The sequence below is a fragment of the Peromyscus eremicus genome, chromosome 4 (assembly GCF_949786415.1).
Source record: "Peromyscus eremicus chromosome 4, PerEre_H2_v1, whole genome shotgun sequence".
In the NCBI taxonomy this organism is placed as follows: Eukaryota; Metazoa; Chordata; class Mammalia; order Rodentia; family Cricetidae; genus Peromyscus; species Peromyscus eremicus.
In genome coordinates this window covers 31,109,043-31,132,772 of record NC_081419.1, presented here as the reverse complement: position 1 = coordinate 31,132,772, position 23,730 = coordinate 31,109,043, and the positions used below count along the sequence as shown (strand labels likewise).

The 23,730-nt window shown below is 42.4% G+C and overlaps 1 protein-coding gene across 1 annotated transcript; it reads left to right on the top strand.

Moving 5' to 3' along the window:
• Positions 1-184: 184 nt before the first annotated feature.
• Nmi (N-myc and STAT interactor) lies at positions 185-22,707 on the top strand. Its single transcript, XM_059260457.1, has 8 exons — positions 185-769; positions 10,578-10,667; positions 11,843-11,938; positions 15,187-15,349; positions 18,478-18,584; positions 18,667-18,853; positions 20,996-21,102; positions 22,143-22,707. Exons 2-8 carry the CDS (start codon positions 10,584-10,586, stop codon positions 22,323-22,325), a joined length of 927 nt encoding a protein of 308 aa, XP_059116440.1. The 5' UTR covers positions 185-769; positions 10,578-10,583; the 3' UTR covers positions 22,326-22,707.
• Positions 22,708-23,730: the final 1,023 nt, after the last annotated feature.

Genomic DNA, 23,730 nt, shown 5'->3' with positions numbered 1-23,730 from the left:
GACAGGGTCTCACGATGTAGCTCTGGTGTCACCGTAAACAGGGTCCCATCAGAGCTCTTGATGGAAAGGATTTTCATTCTGCCAATGTGTTATTTTAGACCGAGTTATTGGTTACTATGCACAGCTATAGGACGCCACAGCCTAGAAGACACTGAGATCCTTTTGCTGCCTTCCATGACTCTACTTACCAGCGGGTCTGCTGTGGAGTGTTTGGTTCTTGGTGTAGGATCAGGAAACACTGCCGTTTTTAATAGAAGCCAGATATTTTTCTGGCAAAGGGAAAGTTCACATCTAGTGAAGTGTTTGTTTACAAAATTTTGACAACATAATCAAAGATTAGCAGAAAACTTTCAAGGGACAAGGTCATAGAAACCAACCCAGGAAACAGCTTTTCCAGCTTCATTGCCAGTCTTCTGCTGGCGTCAAACTTTGCAGCCTTCTAGGAAATTACGGTGAGCTTTAGGATTTGGATAGAGAGCTCTGTCTCGACTTTAGTTGCTATCCAGTTTTTCACCAGTATGTTCCGCGTAATGCACACCGAAATATGCTTTTCAAAGCACGTCTTGGAATTCGTGCAGATATAGCAACATCAGCAATGGCGACCGGAACAAAGTCCGCAGGACTCGAAACTGAAGCATCCTGTTTTTAAAATAATCGAAAGCGAAAGCGGCCAGCGACTGAGCGCTGCTAGGCGCAGAGGACAGGTTTGTGTGGTCGAGTTGGGGTTCGGTTCTAAGCGCCGGTTTCCGCGAGCTGCGTGGTGGAGCAGGTGAGTGCTCGTCCTGTTTGGTCCCCTGCAGTCCAGGATGCTCCACCCGTGGGGGGCGTCGTCATCGCGCAGTGCAGAGCTCGGAGCTCGGGGTCCCGGGGGCGCTGCGCGGGCCTGGCGGTGCTTTGCCCTCCCGGGAAAAGGAAACTTAAAATGAGTGTTCTTAGGAAACTGGATTCCTTAAGAAGACTGTTTTCCCTGGTGGACGTTGAGCTCTGTAGTCATGCCTCACTTTTTCAGAATATGTAAGATTTTTGTTTTGAAAGGAGACGTTAATGGGAGGATATTAAACAAAATTATAGAAGCCACCGGTTTGAGCTAAGACGACTCCTGCCCCGGAGGTGCCCAGGCTAACTTGTGTGCCCCTGAAGGGAACTTTTCATGTGTCCTGCCCAACACAGAGAGAGGGAAAGCAGCGGGTTCCACTAGGCAAGAGAATGAAATCACCTTTGCTTTAATCCCTACTAAAAGCACCTAGATGGTCACCAACCAGTTTGTTACTCTGTTTCTATCTCCCTGGCCCTGTCTTGCGAAGAATGTAACCTTGAACCAGTCCACTTTCTGTTCAGTTCTGACTTGTTCCCCAGCTTTCTTCTCTGTCTGTAAACTCTTAACTGCTGCCAGCAATGAAAATGTGTGTGTGTGTGTGTGTGTGTGTGTGTGTGTGTGTATATTCATATATTCATGTACACACACACACATACACACACACACACACACACACACACACAACAGCTTTCGGTTTACATTGTGCTGTCACAGGCCTGTGCCACCATACCCAAATAGACCACTTACTCTATTTTATTCAACAGTGTCACCTGATTGTAAAATTGCAAACGAAACGCAATTTGTTTCTTTTAATTTGGATCTTTTAATTATTGAAAATTTACCCAAAGCTGCCTGATTTGGGTGCTGGGAACTGAGCCTGGGTCTTCTGCTAGATGAAGATGGTTAAGTACAGAGCTGCCTTTCCAACCCCACACTTTTTAGGTGTGGGAGTCTGCAGGTCTCACTGGGCAAAGCAAAGGTGCTGGCAGAGAGTATCTTCTGTTCTGGAAGCTCTTGCGATGGACCCCGCTACTGATTTCTGACTCTGCCCCCCTTTACTTGGCTCAGTATTCCTTCCTCATCTTCAAAGTCAGTACCAGCACTGTTCCTCTGATCATGTTTCTGCCTCATCTCTCAGTCTAGCTCTTGTGGTGTCTCCTCTGTAACTCTAAAGGACCTTCTGGGTTATGTGGAGTATTCATGCACAACGCTGGACGATGTTCATATTTTATTTATTTATTAATTTTTGTGTGTGTGCATGTGTGTACATATCTGAGCACGCGCCTGTGGAGGTGGGAGGTGGTAATCTGGTATCATCTTTTACCTTGCTCCACCTTAATTTCTGAGTCAGGGTCCCTCACTGGACCTGCAGCTCACTGATTGGCCAGATTGGCTGAGCAGCACATTTTAGGACAACATTACACCTTGTTTTCTATGTGGGAGCTGAAGATTGGAAGTACCAGTGCTTACCCAGCAGGCACTTACCCCCTCTCCATATTTAAAAGACAGATAATCAGCATCCTGAATTCAGTTTGCAGCCTTAAGTCTCCCCTGAAGTGTACTGTAATGTTTTCACAAATTCTTAGGATACTAGAACATGGACGTTTTTTTGAGAGGGTCACTTTTCTGCTTACTATAAGATTGCTTGAAAGGGAAAAATTACCATACAATCCTCACAGTGTGAAAGAGAAAAAATATTCAGATGATAAAAGATATTCTGGGGGTGTTATGCAATAGACCACTTACAGCCGGAGCTTTTAAGAATATTGTTTTGGGGCTTGGAGAGATGGCTCAGCAGTTCAGGGCACTGGCTGTTCTTCCAGAGGACCTGAGTTCAATTCCCAGCAAGCACATGGTGACTCACAACCATCTATGATGAGATCTGGTGCCCTCTTCTGACCTGCAGGAATACATGCAGACAGAACACTGTATACATAATAAATAAATAAATCTTAAAAAAAGAATATTGTTTTAACAATAGTATTAAAAACAACTATAATTAATTTCTCTTGTAAGAATATATATATAATACATAATAATATATATATTTTATATATTTATATATATAATATATATATATATGGTCCTGGGCAGAAAAAATACCCACTATAAAACACACAATGTACCATGCACAGTTCTGGGTTAGACAGGTTTCTGGGATGGATACAAGGAGGAATGCCTGTGTACCCAGTCTTTATAGCATTTATTAACTGATTTCTCATAGAAAATGACACGTATAATTAAAGTGCCCCATAAGCAATAAAGAACTAATGTCCTCTGGGGAGGTCAGAAAAAGCTTCAAGAACCTTGGGGATGTTTGCTGTGACCCTTGAAGAACTGAAGGATTTCATTTGGTGGAGTTTGAGGCACTGAAGGCCTCTTCAAGAGATCCTTGAACTGAGTTAAGGATCTGCTTAAATAAGAGTTAGTGTTCTGGATGCAGAGATCCATGACTAGGCCCCAGGTGGATCTCTGGGAGTCCAATTAGCGAGAATGAGGAGGGTTTATATGAGCGAGAATTGTTGAGACCAAGGTCGGATAAAGCACAGAGACAAATAGCCAAACAAACGGAAACACATGAAATATGAACCAATGGCTGAGGGGTCACCAACTGGATCAGGCCCTCTGAGTGGGTGAGACAGTTGATTGGCCTGATCTGTTTGGGAGGCATCCAGGCAGTGGGACCGGGTCCTGTGCTCATTGCATGAGTCGGCTGTTTGAAACCTGGGGCCTATGCAGGGTCCCTTGGCTCGGCATGGGAGGAGGGGACTGGACCTACCTGGACTGAGTCCACCAGGTTGATCTCAGTCTGTGGGGAAGGCTTTGCCCTGGAGGAGATTGGAATGGGGGGCGGGCTGGGGGGAAGGTGAGGGGGGCGGGAGGGGGGAGAACAAGGGAATCTGTGGCTGATATGTAGAACTGAATTGTATTGCAAAATAAAAATTAAAAAAAAAAAAGAGTTAGTGTTAAGTTTTGGTTAGACTGCTACATCTTGGATGCATGTATATGTCTGTATAATTTTACGCAGTGTATCTCAAACAAACTCAAATTTATAGAAAAGTTGCAAGTAATATAAAATGACCTTCCTTCTCTGGATTATTTGAAAGTAAAATTTCAACCTGATGACCTGTGACCCTGGAATGCTTGAGTGGCTAGTTCTTACTAAAACGGTGGTGGGTGGGGAGTTCCTGTTTGACCACAGCAAAGTCTGAAAAATCAAGAAATTAATTGTGATATCCACTATCTTCTAATCATTTAAACTTTTATCTCTATATGAGAATCATAGACTGCATTTAGTTATGTTTCTGTAGTTTCCTTCAATTTGGAAATTTCCCCATCTTTCTTGAAAAAAAAAACTCATTTAAAAAAGAAGAAGAGGAGGAAGAGGAAGATGGAAGAAGGAGGAGGAGGAGGAGGAGGAGGAGACGACGACGACATTGAGTTCGTCTGTTGTGTCCTCTCGCTTAGATTCAGATTGTGTAGTTTTCGTCACGCCGGGTTTTCGGCCTGTCCTATCAGGAGCTACAGGATTTTGATTTAGCCTATCATTTATTTTGATTATCATTTTGGTCACTTCTGCCAGGTTTCTCCACCGTGAAACTACTCTTCTTTAAAATTTATTTTGAATGTGTTTTTGCTTCACATGCAAAGAAGTGGGTTTCACGATGACATTTCCGTACATGTGCTACTGTACTTTATTTTTATTTGCTCTCTCACTGCCTTGGCTGTCCTCATGGTCCCCTCTTGCCGATTCCTCCCTTCCTCAAATACACCCCCCTTCTGTTTTCATAACACATACACGTATACATGTTCTCTTTATATATAAACGCATTCCATGCCCTCTTCCTGTGGCCTCATCTGCCCTCCCTTTAGACCACTTCCTTCTCTCATGGTCCCTTGTCTATTTTTTAAAAATCATCTCCTGTGTATAGATGTTTTGCCTGTATGTATGTCTGTACACCACACACATGCCTCGTGATGCCTCCTGCATTTTCCTTCATTGCATTGGCTATTTGAGGCCTTTAACGCTTTTATAAATGCTAGGAATTTTGTTTTGGTTTTGGTCTGTGAAGAATGTCAGTGGAATTCTGGTGAAAATTTGCATTGAATCTGGGGATAACATAATCATTTCTACAATATTAGCTCTGCCAATCTATGAGCATGAGATGTCTTTCCATATTCAAATATCTCACTCATCTTTTTATTCAGTATCTCAAAGTTTTTGTTGTACTTAATTGGATTTATTCCTAGGTATTTTGAATTTATTTTTTAACTGCTGTCTCCCCCTCCCCTCTCCCCTTAGCAAATTTGTCATTGGTATACAGAAAAGCTGAATTTTTAAAAATGTGTGTTTTAAGATAGGGTCTTGCTGTGTAGCCCTGGCTAATCTAGAACCCTCTATATAGAGTAGGCTGGCGTCCAGCTCCTGGAGATCCTCCTTGCCTCTCCTTCTGGAGTGCTGGGATTAAAGGTACACACTCCTGGCAAGCTACTGATGTTTGTATCCTGAGATTTTGCTAAAGTCAGATGGAGGAGCTTTCCGGTGGAGTCTTCTGGTTGTGTTTAATAAGAAATCATGTTATGTGCAGCTAAGGATACTCTGCCTTCTGCCTTTCATATCTGCATCCCTTTGTCTTTAGCACGTTCCAGCACTGTACTAAATAGGAATGGAGAGAGTGGGTATCCTTGTTTTGTTCCAGATTTTTGAGGAAACACCTTCAGTTCTTCTCCATTTAATATAACATTGGCTGTAGGTTTATTGCACATAATCAATATATGCTGAGGCATGTTCCTTCTGTTACCAGATTCTTTAGGCCTTTATGATGACGTTGAATTAGATGGTAATGTGATTTCTGGCTGTACATACTTATATGACATATCAAGTTCATTGGTTTATGTATGTTGAACTAATGAAACTAAGTTGTCATGATATGTGATGTTAATGTGCTCTTGAATTTGGTTTGCAAGTACTTTTTTGAGAATTTTTGCATATATGTTCACTAGAGATATTGGTCATCGATCTATAGATTTCTTTCTTTTATTTTCTGTGTTTCCCCTATCCAGTTTTGGTATCAGGGTGATGCTGGCTTTATGGAATGACTTGTTAATTCCTACCCTCCTTTTTTTCTTTTTCTGCAGCACAGTTTTGGGGAAAACCCTGTTTGTATCCCCCATGTATTATACTTGCTTCATCATTTTCCTGTATGGGTCTCTGGGAACCCGGAGCTCTTCACTTGGGGCTTTTTTTTCCCCTTGTCATATTTTTAAAGATGCTTTTAAATTGTCGGTCACCTCAAGATATTCCAGGCTCATCTTGTGTATTTCCTGACCCACACTTAGAGTCAGCCATTGCTTTTTCGTTCTTTTTATTGGAGAACAGAGTTAGAATCCTCTGGATATGCCATGACCCTGTTGGTCTGACATCCTTTTGGGTAAACTAAGGCATGACTAATCTTTCCCCCAGTCTTTTATTTTAGTTGAAAATAGATGTTTTTGTTTGTTTCTCTTACAAGAATGCTGAGACTTTAATCTCTCAAAATCTTTGAAAAGTGTATCACATGCAGGTTACTAATGTACATCAAAAGCTCTTTTGATCCGGGAATCTTCCTTTTTAACTAATTGCTTCTTCACCATTTTTGGGAGCGTTTGACTCCTTTTGCTAGATGGGTGAACCTTATGGAGTTTCCTTTAAATGTTGTTTTGTGAGTGAATAAACTTATAGATATTTAGACTCACAAAGAAAACCAATTATACTGAAATATGTATGCCAGGATTAATACTTAAGCAAATTTTTAATTCATTTTTATTACATGCTTTTATTTATTTTATGGTGTGTGTGTGTGTGTGTGTGTGTGTGTGTGTGTTTGTGTATGTGTGTGTTGTTAATCCTGAGATTTGAGAGGGAAAAACTAGTTCTACAATTTTGAGCCAAATTAGAAGCAAGCTTAATTAAGTACTGACCAGAAAAAGGACTCTGGTCAGGTCTACCTCTGGGTTTCCAGCCACAAGACATGTGTTGCAGGAGCTTTTTAAGGACAAACCCAAAAGGCCACCATGTTTTCCTTTTGGCTGTATTTCCCATTTGGCTTTGTTATTTTCCAGGAACTACAACTCCCAGCATTCCGGGAAGTTACCTGGTCCTTGGGCAGGTGGGGCTCACAGATTGACTCCTCTCCCCTCCTCCCCTCCCTTCTCCCCCTCCCCCATCGTGTGTGTGTGTGTGTGTGTGTAAACAAAGCTATGCAATAGATGCAGAGGTCAGGTCAAAGGACACCATGTGTAAGTCAGTTCTTTTCTTCCACCTTGTGGGTTCCAGAGATGGAGCTCAGGTTGCCAGGCTTGGTCACAAGTGTCTATCCTCTAAGCCATCTTTCCAGCCTCAAAACATTGATATATTAATATGTATCACTATACAGTAATGTAGCATGAAATATAGCAGTGAGTTTAATAGCTCCTATAGAAATTGGGCGAAAAACAACATTTCAGCATATCTACAATGACTTGGTCTACTAAAACATCTACTAAAACTGATGACTCTGTCTCAGGTGCTATGAGTGTTGTGGTAGTTATCTGTTTTTCTAATTGAGGAGAATGCCAAGTTTCTGCTAGAGCATTAGTAAAAGGCATGGACTTTTTCCCATCCAGGTTTACTGACCCAGAGGGAGACTGGGTGAGAAGGCCAGGTGAAGCTTCCTACAGAGAAAGTGTATATCAGGAGACTTGGCTTTGTTTACATTTGAAAGCAGAATAAGGTGAATTTAAGATTTAACCAAGAAGTTTGGAAGATCAAAATGGTTTTTAAAAAAGAAACATATTATTGTAATTGGGATGTGAACTTAAGGATTGTTAATACCCACTGTTTTCTGTGCACCCTTGAGTTGAAAGCAAAGGATTTTTTATAACCTTTAAAACATATGCTAGTGTAAACTTGTACAGTCACTTTGGAAATCAGTATGGCAGTTTCTCAGAAAACTGGGAATCAATCTTCCTCAAGATCCAGCTATACCACTCTTGGGCATATACCCAAGGAATGCTCAATCATACCACAAGGGCACATGCTCAACTATGTTCATAGCAGCATTATTAGTAATAGCCAGAACCTGGAAACAACCTAGATGCCCCTCAACTGAAGAATGGATTAAGAAAATGTGGTATATATACACAATGGAGTACTACTCAGCAGAGAAAAACAATGACATCATGAAATTTGCAGGCAAGTGGATGGAACTAGAAAATATCATTCTGAGTGAGGTAACCCAGACTCAGAAGGACAAACATGGTATGTACCCACTCATAAGTGGATACTAGAAGTAAAGCAAAGGATAACCAGACAACAACCCACAACTCCAGAGAAGCTAGCTAACAAGGAAGACCCAAAGACACATGGATCACCCTGGGAAGGGGAAATAGATGAGATCTCCATGAGTGAACTGGGGGTGAGGGATTGGCAATGGAGGGTAGGGAATAGGGGATGAGAACATAAGGGAATGGGATGGTCGAGCTGGGACAGGGATGGAGTGGGAGAGCAATAAAAGAGATAACATGATAGAGGGAGATATCATGGGGTAGAGAGAAACCCAGTGCTAGGGAAGTTGCCAGGAATCCCCAAGGATGACCCCAGCTTGGACTACTAGAAATAGTGGAGAGGGTGTCTGAACTGAACTGGCTTACCCCAGTGATCAGATCTGTGAATACCCTGTCATCACAGAGCTTTTCTCTAATGACAGATGGAGGCAGATGCAGAGATCCACAGTCCAACACCAGGCAGAGCTCCAGGAGTCTAGTTGGACAGAGAGGAGGGATTCTTTTTTTTCCTCCATTTTTCTTTATTAAGAATTTTTCTACTCACTTCACATACCACCCACAGATCCCCCCTCCTCCCTTCTCCCTCCCCCAGCCCTCTCTCCCAAGCCCCCCCATCCCCACACTCCCCAAATCAAAGTCTTCCATGAGGAGTCAGCAGAGCCCAGCACATTGAGCCTAGGCAGGTCCAAGCCCCTTCCCACTGCACCAAGGCTGTGCAAGGCATCACACCACAGGCACTGGATTCCCAGAAGCCTGCCCATAGACCAGGGACAGATCCCGGTCCTCCTGCCTGGGTGCTCCCCAAACAGTTCGAGCCAAACAACTGTCTTCCATATCCAGAGGGCCTAGGCCAGTCCCATGGGGGCTCCACAGCCACCAGTCCACAGTTTATGGGCTTCCACTAGTGTGGCCGGTCATCTCTGCACATCCTCCCATCATGATCTTGACGTCCCTCACCTGCAGTATCTCTCCTCTCTCTCATCAATTGGATTCCCGGAGCTCAGCCTGGTGCCTGGCCATGGATCTTTGCATCTGCCTCCATCAGTCACTGGACAAAGGCTCTATGATGATAGCTAGATTATTCGCTAGACTGGTCACCAAAGTAGACCAGTCCAGGCACCCTCTGGACCACTGCCAGCAGACCAAAGGTGGCATCATCCTTGTGGATTCCTGAGAGGAGAGGAGGGATTCTATGAGCGCATCAGGATCATGATAGGGAAACCTGTAAAGACCACCAAACCAAACTAGGGGGAACTCATGAAAGTTGGATCAATGGCTGTGGAGCCTGCATGGGACTGGACTAGGCCCTCTGCATGCCAAGATAATTGTGTAGCTTGATTTGCTTGGGGGGCCCCTTGGCAGTAGGATCAGAATCCATCCCTGGTGCATGAGCGGGGCTTTTTGGAGTCCACTACCTATGATAGGACACCTCGTGCAGCCTTGAGGCGGGGGGAAGGGCTTGGATTTGCCTCTACTGGATGTGCCTCCCCATGGGAGGTCTTGCCTTCTTGTGGGGGGAGAGAGTGGAAAGTGGGTTGGGGGAGAGTCTGGGGGTTGGGAGGAGGGAAGAGGGGGATCTTTGATTGGTGTGTAAAATGAATGAAAAATTTCTTAATAAACAAACAAATAAAAAATATGCTAGTGTCAATTTCAAAGGAGACTCCAGTTCCTCAAACTCCAAAATACAGTCCCAATATCCAGAAATGTGGACAACCTGGACTGTAGGAGGATTTCTGGCTACTAGATAAAAGCCACTGTTCTTCAGGAACTGGGGAAGCAGGTTCTGTCTGCCAAAGAGAGTCATTTCCCTTACTGCTGGCAAAAGGGACATATGGCTCTCTAATTAGCACACCCCTGTGGCACCTGTCAGCCTATCAAGGTCCATGTAACCTTCAGGCTCCCTCAACCCCCTCTCACAAGTACTTGTGCATTTCAAAGTCCCCACACAAGTCTCCTGGCTTTCCTCCCTGGAGCTGCTCCCCCTCCCTATAGCCCTGACTCTGCTCACTGCTTTCTTTGTGATGAGCTCCTGCTCTTGCTATGCTCACTCACTGTGCTTCCTCTATTCTCTACCCCTGCTAGTCTCCCCTCTCTCGCAGATAACCCTGGCCATGTCCAGTCTGCTGACCATGTTCAGTCTGCGTCTTTCTGTCTCTGCTTTGGATCCTTCCAGATGCCTCTAGATGTTTTTTCTTGTCTACAATAAAGACCTTAACCATACTGTGGAGTGGTCATGTTGGCATTGAGCCCCCTTCTCTACAATTAGAGATGTGAAGTCCTTCAAATTACAGATGATGTTTGGCTGTAAGTCACATGACAAGACTTTGATGATAGGGAAAAACCCCACAAAGCAAAGAAGACATGTTTCTTGCATGAAAGGGTAAAAGCTGTTATTTTTTTTCTTGAGTTTGTGTTGTGTATGATTGTAAAAGCACATCTCCCTTCCTTTTATCAGAGAATCATGGATGCTGATATGAACAACAAAAAGCAAGCTTGTAAAGAGCACTCACCACAGAAAGAAGTTATGCTAGTTGAACAAAGTGAGGTAAGAAGGAAAATTAGTGGATGCTGTTAAGAATGATTTGTGTCGCTGGGTGGCAGTGGCGCAGCCTTTAATCCCAGCCCTCAGGAGGCAGAGTCAGGTGGATCTCCGTGAATTCGAGACCAGCCTGTTCTACAGAGCGAGATCCAGGACAGGTACCAAAACCACACAGAGAAAGAGAAACTCTATCTCAAAAAAAAAGAATGATTTGTGTCTGTTCATTTTTAAGTGAGGTGTGCTTTTTGTCTGTGCCAAACATTACCATGTGAGGCTATTGGGCTTTTCAAAAGATCCTTACGTTTGTTGTATTGTAAAAGGTTTGCACTGAGAGTTGTGTTTCTATTTATTTTCTTACAAAATTAAGTGTTTTCTCACCTCCTTCTTTTTTTGGGTTTATACCAGGAAGTGAAATGAGAGCAATTATCTAATGAGACCCAAGTGGGAACAGAGGCCCAGGTGCTCAGAGCTGTTGGCCAGGCGTGTTTGTGTTGTCAAAGCAGCTGGTTACTCTTGGGATCATTGCTGATAAATAAACAAAACCCACCAAAACCCCACCCAAAGTAAAACAAACAGACAAATAAAAAACAACACAAAACAAAGAACCCTGCCTCAGTGTAATGTGTCCACAATTACAGTGCAATGAAAAGTCATATTATAGTTGCAGATAGCTTAGAAAAGAGAATTTCACTAAGTCCAGGAAGTCTGAGTCTCACTCCTTGCCTTAATTATAAAAATTTCTGTGTCTAATGTGGACGATAACAGTTTCCTTGTTCACGTAATAGAGCTAAAGAATCTTGGTAGGATTAGAAGAACCACTGGGGGTTGGAGAGATGGCTCAGCAGTTAAGACCACTGCCTGATTTTTCAGAGGACCTGGGTTCAGTTCTCAGCACCCACATGGTGGTTTACCGCTGTCTGTAACTCCAGGGGGTATGAGACACTATTACAGATGTACATGCAGGGAAAACACCAATGCACATGAAATAAAGAAATAAGTCATTAAAAAAGGAAGAACTATTGGGTGATGGGGTAAGATGTTAAACGTATGCACTATTAAGGTGGGCATATTCTGAGTCTGTCCTAAGGCTTCGGGTGGGGGGATTTACATCTTTAATTAACTTAGAAAATTTATCTCAAAGGTGTTTAACTTTTTCCATTATTTGTTTTTTTTTTTTTTAGGGATTAATTCATGAAATTATGAGGGAAAACTTCCAGCTTGACCAGGAGATCAAAAAACTTGAAGCAGAGTTACACTCGGATGCCAGAGAATTCAAAGTACTGTGATTATTTTATATATATTTTAATGGACATGTACTATTCAGAAAAAAATGATTCAGTTATACACGATTAACTCTAAAGCATTATAACCACTCATAATACCAGTGTTTGTTTTCGTTTTTGAGATCAGCCCTGACTGGTCTTGAACTCATTATGTAGACCATGCTGGCCTCAGGCTCATAGAGATCTACCTGCCTCTGCCTCCTATGCACTGGCCTTAAAGGAGTGCACCACCATGCCCAGCTTGGGTTACTGTTTGTAATAGCCCCAAATGGAGAAAAACCCAAGTGTTCTTCCTTAGTAGAATGAAGTAATAAATTACTGTATACCCATACAATTAAATTCTACACCAAAACAAAAACAATTATATACAACATGCACGACTGTAACAAACATGGCATCAATACATAAAGGGCAAAGGGAGGCATTCTGTATGCTCCCATTTAAATAAAGCATGTTTTGAGTTATATAGGGGTTTACTCTGGAGGCTGATTTCCCTTGGAAAACCAGGAGGACTTTAGTAGTTCTACCTATTGTTTGGGTATTAGATTCATATGATGTCTTCATGCACTATACTTGTGATGCCTATTTTTTCCTATCACCTATGGCCAGCACGATAAAACTTACAAAACCACACAATTAACAAAAGTTAAAAACCAGACTTGCTTATTGCAGATCACTTTCGGATCAAACATTTGGTCTTCATCTAATGTGCTGGAGTAATTTAAATGAATTTCAGTTTAAAGAATTTGGCATAACTGGACACAGTGACACACACCTTTAATCCTAGCACTTGGGAGGCTGAGGCAGGAGGATCCCTGCCTGGTCTACAGAGCAAGTTCCAGGTCAGCCAGGGCTGTACAGTGAGACCTTGTCTCAGAACAAACAAGTTGGGCATGTATTGATTTAAAGTCTCTCCTAGATTTTCCTGTATTTGACTAATAAGCTCTTACCCCTTGTTTCTTCTGGACAAACCAGGCTGTTAATAGCACTGAAACTATCACTTGGTTTTTATTTCCAGGAGATAGAATGTCCTGTGGTTACGAGATGGGTGACTTGGCACAAGACAGTTAGGATTTGGTTATTTGTCCAGCTCTGGCCACATCAAAGGGCCCTGGGAAACCCACCAGCCTAGTGGACCCACTCTACAGAAGACCCAAAGTGGGGTACAGTTTTGGCTTTCTCTACCTCTGGAAAATGCTCAGCTTCAGAAGGGTTGAATACTGTTGTTTCCACACGATTGGAAAACACTCTGCCTCTCTCCTCAGGCTTGGAGGATTCCTTTGACGTTAGCCTACAGTAGCTAGAACCCTACTGAGATTTCTTGTAGAGGTACAGTAAGTGTTAAGAACCCATTCGAAGACTCATTGAACACTTGCAGTCTCTTTCTGATAACACATTTTGTTTTAGTGTGTGAAATAACCATGGGAGATGGATATGTGCACATATAACCCATGGTACATTTATTCATAATCACACATTCGTTGAAATCGTTGATTTTAAACAGGTGAGTACAACCACCCACTTTTTTTTTTAGTGGGTTACAATTCTTGTCGATAGTGTTTACTTTATTGCTGTATAAATTTAAATTGTGAAAATGATTAAAAAGTTGATGGGTAGATCAGATGTGGTGACATGCCCACATCAGCAATTCAGCACTGGGGAGGCTGAGATAGGAGAATCCTGAGTTTAAGGACAGCCTGGGCTACATAGATCCTGCCTAAAACCAAACCAAAACAACAAACAAACAAAAAACCCAATAAAGTTCTTGGGAGATTTGGGGGAAGTTGGACTTTAACTTTGGCAGTTTTCATATCATATAGCTCAGGAGTCTTAAAAAAAAAAAAGAAATTATCTGGGTTTGCCATAAAAAAAAAAAATCACTTATAGTAGGGAGTTCTTGGTCCTAAATGAAACATCTATATTACCTGCTTCAGGCTCAAGGAACATTGCTGAACAGAGGGTGGAAACAATGTAAGAGCCGAGGATGGGACATGAGCAGTCAACAGATGTCTCTGGGCATGACATGGCCATCATGAAGATGTGATGGAGATGTGGCTGTCTGCACAAGATTGGGCCAGTCAACACTTCACCACCTATGGGGAAAGGGCCCATGAGGCTCCACCCCTCCCTGAGAATATATTGACCATTAATAGCTGCTGGGGGAGGGGACGCCATTTCCCCCCCTGTGTAACCACTGAGAAGTTGCCTTGCACCATTAAGTAACTTCCCACACATGATCAGGCAGGAAACTGATAATCAGACTCAGTGTGTCACAGACAAGACGTGAAAGGAAGGAGACTTGTGTTAAAGAACAAATTTCTTCAGTAGAGGGAGATGAAATGAGAGCGGGAAATAGGGGTGAAAATTACTAAAATTCATTGCATTCTCTTATGAAACTGTGGATAAATAAAGAAGTCTCACAGTATACACAGCTTGAAACTTACTTCACTTATGCATCTTTGCCATGAAACTAAACATAATTTCTGGTAATTTCCCTCTGAGATTGTGCAATACTGGCACAGTTACTTTAAAAGGCACTGGAGACAGATTTTTTCTTTGGGCCACCAGCTCACAAAAAATGACACAGAGATTTATTATTAACTATGAAAGATCGGTCTATAGCTTAAGCTTGTCCCACTAGCTCTTATAATTTAAATTAACCCATTTATATTAATCTACATTTTGTCTTGTGGCTTTTTACCTCTCTTCCATCTCGTACCTCCTGTTTCCTCTCTGTGTCCTCTAGTGTCTCTCCCACACCTAGATTCATCTCCTCCTCTTCTGTCTCTGCCCGGAAGTCCTAACCTCTTTCTGCCCAGCTACTGGCCATTCAGCTCTTTATTAAACCAATCAGAAGGCACCTTGGTTTGGCAAAGACACATCTTCACAGTATACAAAAAGATTATTCCACAACAAGGCACTTATTTACATAAACGGGTTGGGATAATTGGACACTATACAATATCAATCAGTTTAAACACTGGTTAGGAGGAGTGAGAGGATTATATACTTATGATTTCATCTATAAAATGATATTAAAGGATCAGCATTTGATTTCCTTACTGAGAAGCTGCATGGGAAGAAACAATTACTATAGATGTTAAGTAAGACTATAGTCAATATACCATAAAGCTCTACAGTCAGTGGAGAACGAATTATTGGACAACTAGATCATACCATTATTGGAAGGACTTAAGTTATTTCTTGTCTTGATTTTAATCAAACACATCTGTTTAAATTAGATTAAAGAGAATATACCAGAAGGAAAGCTTAAATTCGTCTCAGTGGAGAATCCTGAGGATGGTGGCCACTTCTCAAATAGCTCGTGTTCATTTCAAGTGAGCTCACACATTCTTTATGAGCTCCAGAACGGACAAGCGCTTATCACCTTTGAGAAGGAAGAAGGTATGGCTGATCTTAAAAACATGACCGTGTTACCTTTAGAAGCATCTGGACCTTCAAAGATCTTCCATAGATCTCTGGCTGTCACTTTACAATCCGTGTTTGCTGTTTCTTCTTGTCTTCATAGTGGCGTTCTGAGGCAGATGTGATTGACAGTCCCAATTTACAGAGAAGAAAACCAGGCATTAAGTATATTAGATGTGTTGGATATATTACCTATAATATATAATGATGTAATACCTATAATATATACTATTATATATATAATGATGTGGAGTACTGACAGTGTTATGTGTGCAATGATATTAAAGGGTCCATGCTTATCACACATTTAAAAAGTAATGACTCTGGAAATAAAATATAGGAGTTGGGATCTCCAATGTCAGCCTCTTTCTAGTACATATGTCCCTTAAATGATAATAAGCATATTAGAACATTATAATAATATTATAAAGAAGTAGAACTTGCTAGGCATGGAGGTACACAGCTTTAATCATAGCTCCCAGGAGTCAGGAGCAGACACATCTCTGTGAGTTTGAGGCTAGCCTGGCCTACCAAGTTTCAGGCCAGCCGGGGCTACATAGTGAGACCCTATCTCAAATGAAAAAATAAATGAATCAATAAAATTTTAGAAGTAAAACAGTAGCAGACTCTACTTCTCCAGGTGTTCTTGGGGGCATCTAGTTTCATACTTTACAATTCTATAAATACAGGATAGCAAAAATAATTATTGTGTGTATTTGACTGGTAAGAAAACAGATTCTGAGGATGGTTAAGTGATTTAGCAAATTAGTCACCCAGTGATTAGACTGAGCCAAGGAGTAGAAAGGTTTGGGATGGGACCTGATGTTGGCCAAGTCCAAAAATGAATGGGCCCCTTAGGGGCTTGGCTCCCTTGGTGAGGAGGATCTGAGTGCCAGCTTTGTCTCCTCTTAGAGGCATGGTCTGAGTTCTTTGTAAGCCTCATATTTTGATGACAGGCTTTGTGATAATCCCAACTTCAACAGCCATTTGTGTATTAAATGACAAATGTGCATTGAACGCACACGATCAACATACCACGTCAGCTGTCATGGTTGCTGCGTGTGAGGGGTTTTCTAGATAAGGAAACAGATGTCTAGAGAAGAGCTTCCTTTGCTGAACTCCAGAGCTGAGAGGATACTCTGAGTGCCTGTGCAAGTCCTCCTGGACCAACATTCCTGAGGGCAGGCCGATAGCTCTTGGGCTAGTACCAAAGCTGGTACACTCTGGTACCGCAAAGCTATGGGATGGGCCAATGTGGTCTTCAGGGACATTCAGGCTTAGATTCTTAGAATCTATGACTTTAACCTGTGTCTTCTGGCATCTGGCCCATCACACTGGCTTGAAAAGAAATGTTAAAAGGAAGCATCAGAAGGTCAAGGCAAGCAGAGATGGGGCCTCCACCCACAGGGTAATTTTGTTCTCTCTGGAATCATGCCCACAGTTGAGGGGCAGCTTTGTTGGCAATGGGCAGTCACTGGCATGTTACTGGCAGATATGGGAGCAGGTTTCTACATGGCAGTCACTGCATGGCGGTCACCTGGACTTGCTGGGATTAGGAGTCGCTTCAGAAGCAGCCCTGATGTTGCTTGCTCCCTTGATGTGGTTCTGAGGTCCCCATGCTAGGGCGCAGCTCCAGGGGAACAGAAGTAAACAGGGGTTGCTTTGACAGTCATAGTAGCTAAAGTTGGGATACAAGTGGTCCCTCTCTGTTGAGTCAGATCACCAGATGTTAGGGGTTTGGAGATAATGAGAGGATCATCTGAGTATTACTTCATTGACGTTCTCTGTTACCGTCATCTGTTGCCATTAGCAAAACAAAACATAACAAAAAGCATCTAAATTCTCGAGTCATAGTGTGGTAAAGTGAGCCTGAATTCCCACCCAACAACGCCCTGCCTTCCAGCCTCAGTTCTTCCTCAGCCTGTGGTGTGCTCCTTGGTTGTCATAAACAGACTCGAGGTTTATAAGGGAGGAAGCAAGCATCTCTTATCTTCACGAAAAATTAGAATAAGTAGCTCCACATAGCAACAGCTGGAGTGTTATAAAGTCATAGCACACAGTTAAGAAGAAACTCCTGGGAGGTAGCGGCAGATGGATCTCTGTGAGTTCAAGGCCAGCCTGGTTTACAGAGTGAGTTCCAGGACAGCCAGGGCTACACAGAGAAACCTTGTTTTGAAAAATAAAACAAAACAAACAAACAAACAAACAGAAAAACAAAACAAATAAACAAACAAAAAAGAAACTCCTACCCACATCCCTTTAAAACAAGGGTGGCATTGTTCTTAGAACTTCTACTGGTTTGGTGTAGTTACGTTACAGAGCCTCTCCCACCTGTGTGGAGCAATGAGACTGCTCTCTGATAGACACAGTGGCACTCTCAGTATTTTAAAGAGTGTTTATAGAAAAAAACAAAGAAATAAATTTTTCTTTGGAAAGGCAGAGACGAAAAAGAGCACTTTCTCTGGCTCTTGTAACACATGAACACAACAAAGGATAAAGTGAGATAAAATGATGATAAAAATGATAGTGGCCCACAAAAGTGTTCCTAGCTTACTGAGCAGGGAGAAATCTGACTGAGCTTTACTGTACAAAGGGGATTCCCTGGTAGTGCACTGTGTGTCTATTCCAAAGGATGAGGAAGCTGCAGACTTATTAGGCTTATGTTGTAAGAGAGGAGGATAGCGTCATCCCTTAAGATGAATTTAGAAACTGAAAATCTCTTTATTGCCATTTTTTCTTATGCATTGTGACATTGAGTTTTCCTATTTTGGTGGTAAGAGAATTGTAACTTGGAAATCCCAAGAAAAAAAAATGGTAAAATTTGATCCTTTGAAACTGCAGGACATGGGGCTGGTAAGATGGCTCAGCAGGTAAAGGCCCTTGATGCTGCGCCTGCTGATCTGAGTCCCATCCCTGGAAGAAAACCAGCTCCCACAAGTTGTTCTCTGACCTTCACACAAATGCCCCTCACAAGAACACCCCATGTAAATAAATATAATGAAAACGAAACTGAAGACAATGAGAAAAGACAATAACTTGTCCTTGAATAGAGAGTATAAAGTTTTCTCAGGTTACCCTGAATGTCTACTTCTAAAATTGTGTTTCAGTTGCACAGAATGTGATAGCGATGGGGAAGCATCTTGTGCAGATGGAGAAAACCTCTGTGGAGGTCACTGCCCAGCCAGTCCCACTATACACAGGAGTCAGATTCCAGGTGAGACGGTTGTTAAAGCGTTAGCCATCCTGTTGGAGACAGGCATTTTTCTTACTTGGGACTATGGAATGCTTTCTCCCAGATTCACGTGGACGTTTCCAAGATGAAAATCAGTGTTACAGGAATTCCCGATGAACTGCCTGAAGATCAGACAAGAGACAAGCTGGAGCTGAGCTTTTGCAAGTCCAGGAACGGAGGTGGAGAGGTGGAAAGCGTGGACTATGACAGGAAGTCAGGAAGCGCCGTTGTCACATTCGTGGAAGCGGGAGGTACGCAAACACGTCATCATTGCACACCGTTTCTGCCCCTTTGTGTATTTGAAATGTATTAGCATGATAACTGGGTGAGTTTCCTTTCTTTGAACACTCTTTTTGAAAAATTCATCTTAGAATTATTTCTTCAACAAGCGTGTGTATCTGTGTGTGCCATGGCACTAGTGTGGACGTCAGAAGACAGCTTGCATCATTCAGTTGGTTTTTTTCTTCCACTATGAGGATCCTGGGGGTTGACTTCAGGTTGTTGGTTTTGCCATTAAGGACCTTTACCTGTTGAGCCATCTTGTTGGTCCAGTTGAGGTTTTCTTACCTTTATAAAAATAGCAGAATCCAGGACACAATTTCCTGACTGCTACTGAGCATGTTCCAATTACAAAGAACAACTACATGAATTGCAGTGGGTGAGATCATGTGTCAGGCAGGACAGTGGATTCAGGTGTGTATTATCTTTTTTTTTAATCATCACGATTTCTTCTCATCATGACGCTGACATAGGTGATGCATTCATGTCCCTGATAGGAGGCAGAGGTCTGGGGAAGATAGGTAATATCCCCAAAATCACATGCTGGGTGTGCAATAGAGCAATTTTGGCTGATTCTAGGAGTACACCTCTGATATGCTCATTAATATGGTTCTAGGGCTTTTCCTGAGTTTATGAGTAATAGAAATCCTGCTATGCCAGTAAGATCCGGACTGATTAGATTACTTTTTGCATGAAAGTAATATGTGTTTTTAAAAAGAAATTGTAATGGTGACAGTGAAGTATTGACTATCTTCTCAAAATTCCCTTTTCTTTGGTGAAGAAGTAGTTCTGGCGAGTAGGGGACATTTCCAGACCTTTCTTGGGACACATGCAAACCACCACTATTCCTTTTTTTGACCTGGGTCTTTGAGTAGTGCTTATGACCTCCTGGTGGAGTGTTCTAGTGAGAAAGCCCTGTAGTCTCAGTTCAGCCTTAATATATTGCCTTTGAAGTAAAGAGTAACTTGGTGGAGTTTTCATAGTCAAGGATCCAGATTTAAATTTTCCAAATCTGTAAGTTTAATTTATCTGATAGATACAAGTCGCTCCATCCCTTGTGTGTATCCGGGAGAAACTCAATTATAAATAACAATGCAGTTTGATACTTGGTTAGCTTGGAAATCTGTGCTATTTTCTCCTCTGGGGAGTCCTTCCTAGAAGTGGTGTCCAGCCAAAAGCTACACCTTTAGGTAATTCTGGGAGAGTATAAAGTTTTCTGAAGGTAGACATTCTGGTCATTTCATTAGCAGTGTCTTATGGTCTTACCCATAACCAGGTAGGTGCTGGAACTACCTGCCTTCCTCAGTAAAGGATTCAGAAGCAAGCCAAGGAAGACAGCCAAAGCCACGTAGGTCATAACCAGTACAGGCGGAGCTGAGGCAGGCCTAATCAACTGAGGATCTTTCCTCTCTCCTCTGTCCTCTGCTCCTGCCTCTACTTACCATTTGAAACACTTTAATCGTACTATTTCGGGGCCCTCAAGATGGCTCAGCTGGTGGGTATCTGCTGCCCAGCCTGATGACCTGTGATCAATGTCTGGAACCCACAGGGTAGAAGGAGAGATCCAGTTTCCACTTGTTCTTCTCTGATGGTCACATGCGCATGGTGACATGCATGCATACATTCATACACAGGTGCACACAAAATTAGTTGAAGAAGTGTGTGGTTTACTGGCATTAAGTAAATGCACTTGCAGTATTGTGCAGCCCTCACCATTATCCATCTTGAGAGCATTTTACCTTCTTAAGTAGAAACTCCACCCATTAAACAGTAATTCCCTTTGACTTTCCCTTTTAGTCCTTGGTATCCCCCAGTCTTTGGTCTCTACACATTTTCCTGTTCTAAGTACTTCACACAAGTAGATTCATGCAACATTTGTCCCTTTCATATGAGGATGTTCAAGACTGAAGAAGGCTCAGCTTCCTTATTACATAGTCTTGTGCTTTTAGAAATTATTACTGTAAAGTCTTCAGTATGGACTGTAGAATTTCTTAGAAATTAGCTGCCCACTTCGGTGTTAATTTTGATAGTATTCTGTTGGAGGGAAGTTTTAACTATGATTAAACATGATTATGCTATTAAAGAAAAACACTTTTTTTGTTGTTTATTTTCAGTTGCTGACAAGATTTTGAAGAAGAGAGACTACCCTCTTTATATGAATTCAAAGTGCTATAGAGTTACAGTTTCTCCATTTATAGAGAGACGCTTGGAAAAGTACCAGGTAGAGTCACCTCTCTCTTCCACTTGATAGCTAGCTCACTGAGACCACACCCCACAGAGGACCATAGAGTGAGCTGTGTCTGTGATAAGCGGCTTATCAATGAGGGCAGTCTACTCAGGTTCTTCATTTTATTTTTGATTGCTTTGTGCAGAATGAGTTTGCATTTTAAAACAATATGTGAATGCAAACTGTGCCTTATTTTAAAAACTGGTGCCAGGCCTGGTAGCACATTCCTGGAACCCCGGCTGTTCAGGAGGCTGAGGCAGGAGGATCTCAAGTTCAATGCCTACTTAGGCTACATAATTCAAAGGTAACTCAGGCAACCTTAAGATCCTGTCTCAAAATAAGAAGTTAATAAAACAGGGCACAGGGATGGGCTTGGACTATAGCTCAGCAGTAGAGCACCTTCCTGACATGTACAGGGCACTAGAGCCTATCCCAGTGTGCAGACAATGACGACTCCCCCACCTCCCCCAAACCCTCTGAAATCACTCAGATAATGATGAAACTAATGCTTCTTTTTGTAAATAGGGTCTTATGTAGAGATATTTTCCCCATGTGTCTGTTAATCACTGGGCTTCAGACATAGTTCTGCTTAATGTCCTTCAACTCTCTCTTATTCCAAACCTGCTCTTGTTTCCTATTCCTTCTCAAATACTGAATGGCAATACTACCCACTTTGAAAGCTACAGCACATATTCATGCACACACACTTAACCTCAAAGTCACTATCCTCCTGCCTCAGTTTCCAGAGTTCTGGGATGACAGGCACATGCCGTCATGCCTGCTGACAACCCATATTTTAGTCTATAGTTTTGAAATCCTCCAGCATTCATCTGGTCCCTGGTATTGGCAGTCACACCTCTGACTACCCATAGACTGTCTTTCTGTCCTTTGAGCTGGCCCCCCACTACACTTATCTTCATAACGCCACAGTCATCTTTCTCAAACTCAAGTCTCCCTCTGACATTCTCTTGCTTAGAAATGTCCTTCAGCTCCCATAGAAACTGAGCTCTTCAGAAGCTGATTTTCTCCCGCAGGTGTTTTCAGCCGTATCTAAGAAGACAGTGCTTCTGACTGGATTAGAAGTCATTTGGATGGATGAAGAGATTGTGGAGGATTTAATCAGCATCCACTTCCAAAGGAGGAATAATGGAGGTGGAGAAGTAGACGCGGTCAAGTGTTCTTTAGATCAGACTTACACAGCTTATTTTGAAGAATAGACCAGAGGAACCATATGGAAATTGTAGCTTTGAGCCCAAATCACTGTAAACATTTACAAAATATTGTTTTCCTTGAAAAAAGAACTTTAATTTGTGTCTTATTCTTCCATGCAAAATCTATTCCTGGCTGGGCAGTGGTGGTGCACGCCTTTAATCCCAGCAATTAGGAGACAGAGGCAGGTAGATCTCTGTGAGTTCGAGGCCAGCCTGGTATACAGAGTGACCAGGACAGCCAGGGCTATACAGAGGAACCCTGTTTTGAAAAACAAGAAAACAAAACAAAAAAATCTATTCCTGGATCTTAAACTTCTTTTTTTGTGCTGGGCAATGGTGGTGCAAGCCTTTATCCCAGCACTGGGGTGTGTGTGAGTGTGTATATGTGTGTGTGTGTGTGTGTGTGTGTGTGTGTGTGTGTGTGTGTGTGTGTGTGCAGAGGCAGGTGGATCACTGAGTTCAAGGCGAGTTCCAGGACAGCCAGGGCTGCACAGAGAAACCATGTCCCGAGAAACAAAAAGCAAAACAAAACAAAATTCTTCTTTGTTTTAGAATCTACTGTGTGTTCACGATTGCATGAGTGGCCTGTACGGGAAGGGTTTGGTTCCGAATCTCTGTGGATGGACTCTGACTGTTAGTCAGTGCTAAGGCCTGCAGATGTCCCCCACCCCTGCGGACTGCCGCTGGCTTGACCAGATGGGTAATTCCATCTGATCCCACTTGGCATTGCCACTGAAAACTCCACAAACCCCAGGCTCTCAGAGCGGAGTGGCTGTTTCCTTAAAGTCTATTTCACTGTACTGATTCCTCCCAGGCATCCCTTCCCCACACACACCTTGTAAAGGCCAGCATTTTCTTTTTTTTCCTTTTTTACATTTTTCTTGTTTATTTACTCATTTTTTGGTGTCCTTTGAAACAGGGTCTCATTGTGTAGTCCACACTGCCCTTCAGCTCCTGATCTCCTGCCTCAACCCATGTAGGATTACAGATATCCACCACCATGCCTGGCTTCTCCTACACTTTCATTAGAAAGAGTCAGTTTAAGAGATGGAAAACTTTGGAATGTATCCCTGCAGGGTGCTAGGTGCTGTAGAATGCCTGAAGTCAAAACTCAGTGCTGCCCTCTCGTAGTTTATTTAGTTTGGAGAAAATCCATTTTATTAACATTTCATTGTTTTTAATTTACAGAAACCCTTAATAAAACTAAAGCTTCCCACTTAAAGAAAGTAAAATTCTTTTGACTAAGGAATCTTTGGACAGGTTTTATGCTGACATGTTTCAGGACCTGGAAACAAGATTAAATTCAAGCCAGGCATGATGACACACACCTTTAATCCTACCACTCAGATGGTAGGTGGCATTTTTGTGAGTTCAAGTCAGCCTGGTCTACATAGATAGTTTCAGGCCAGCC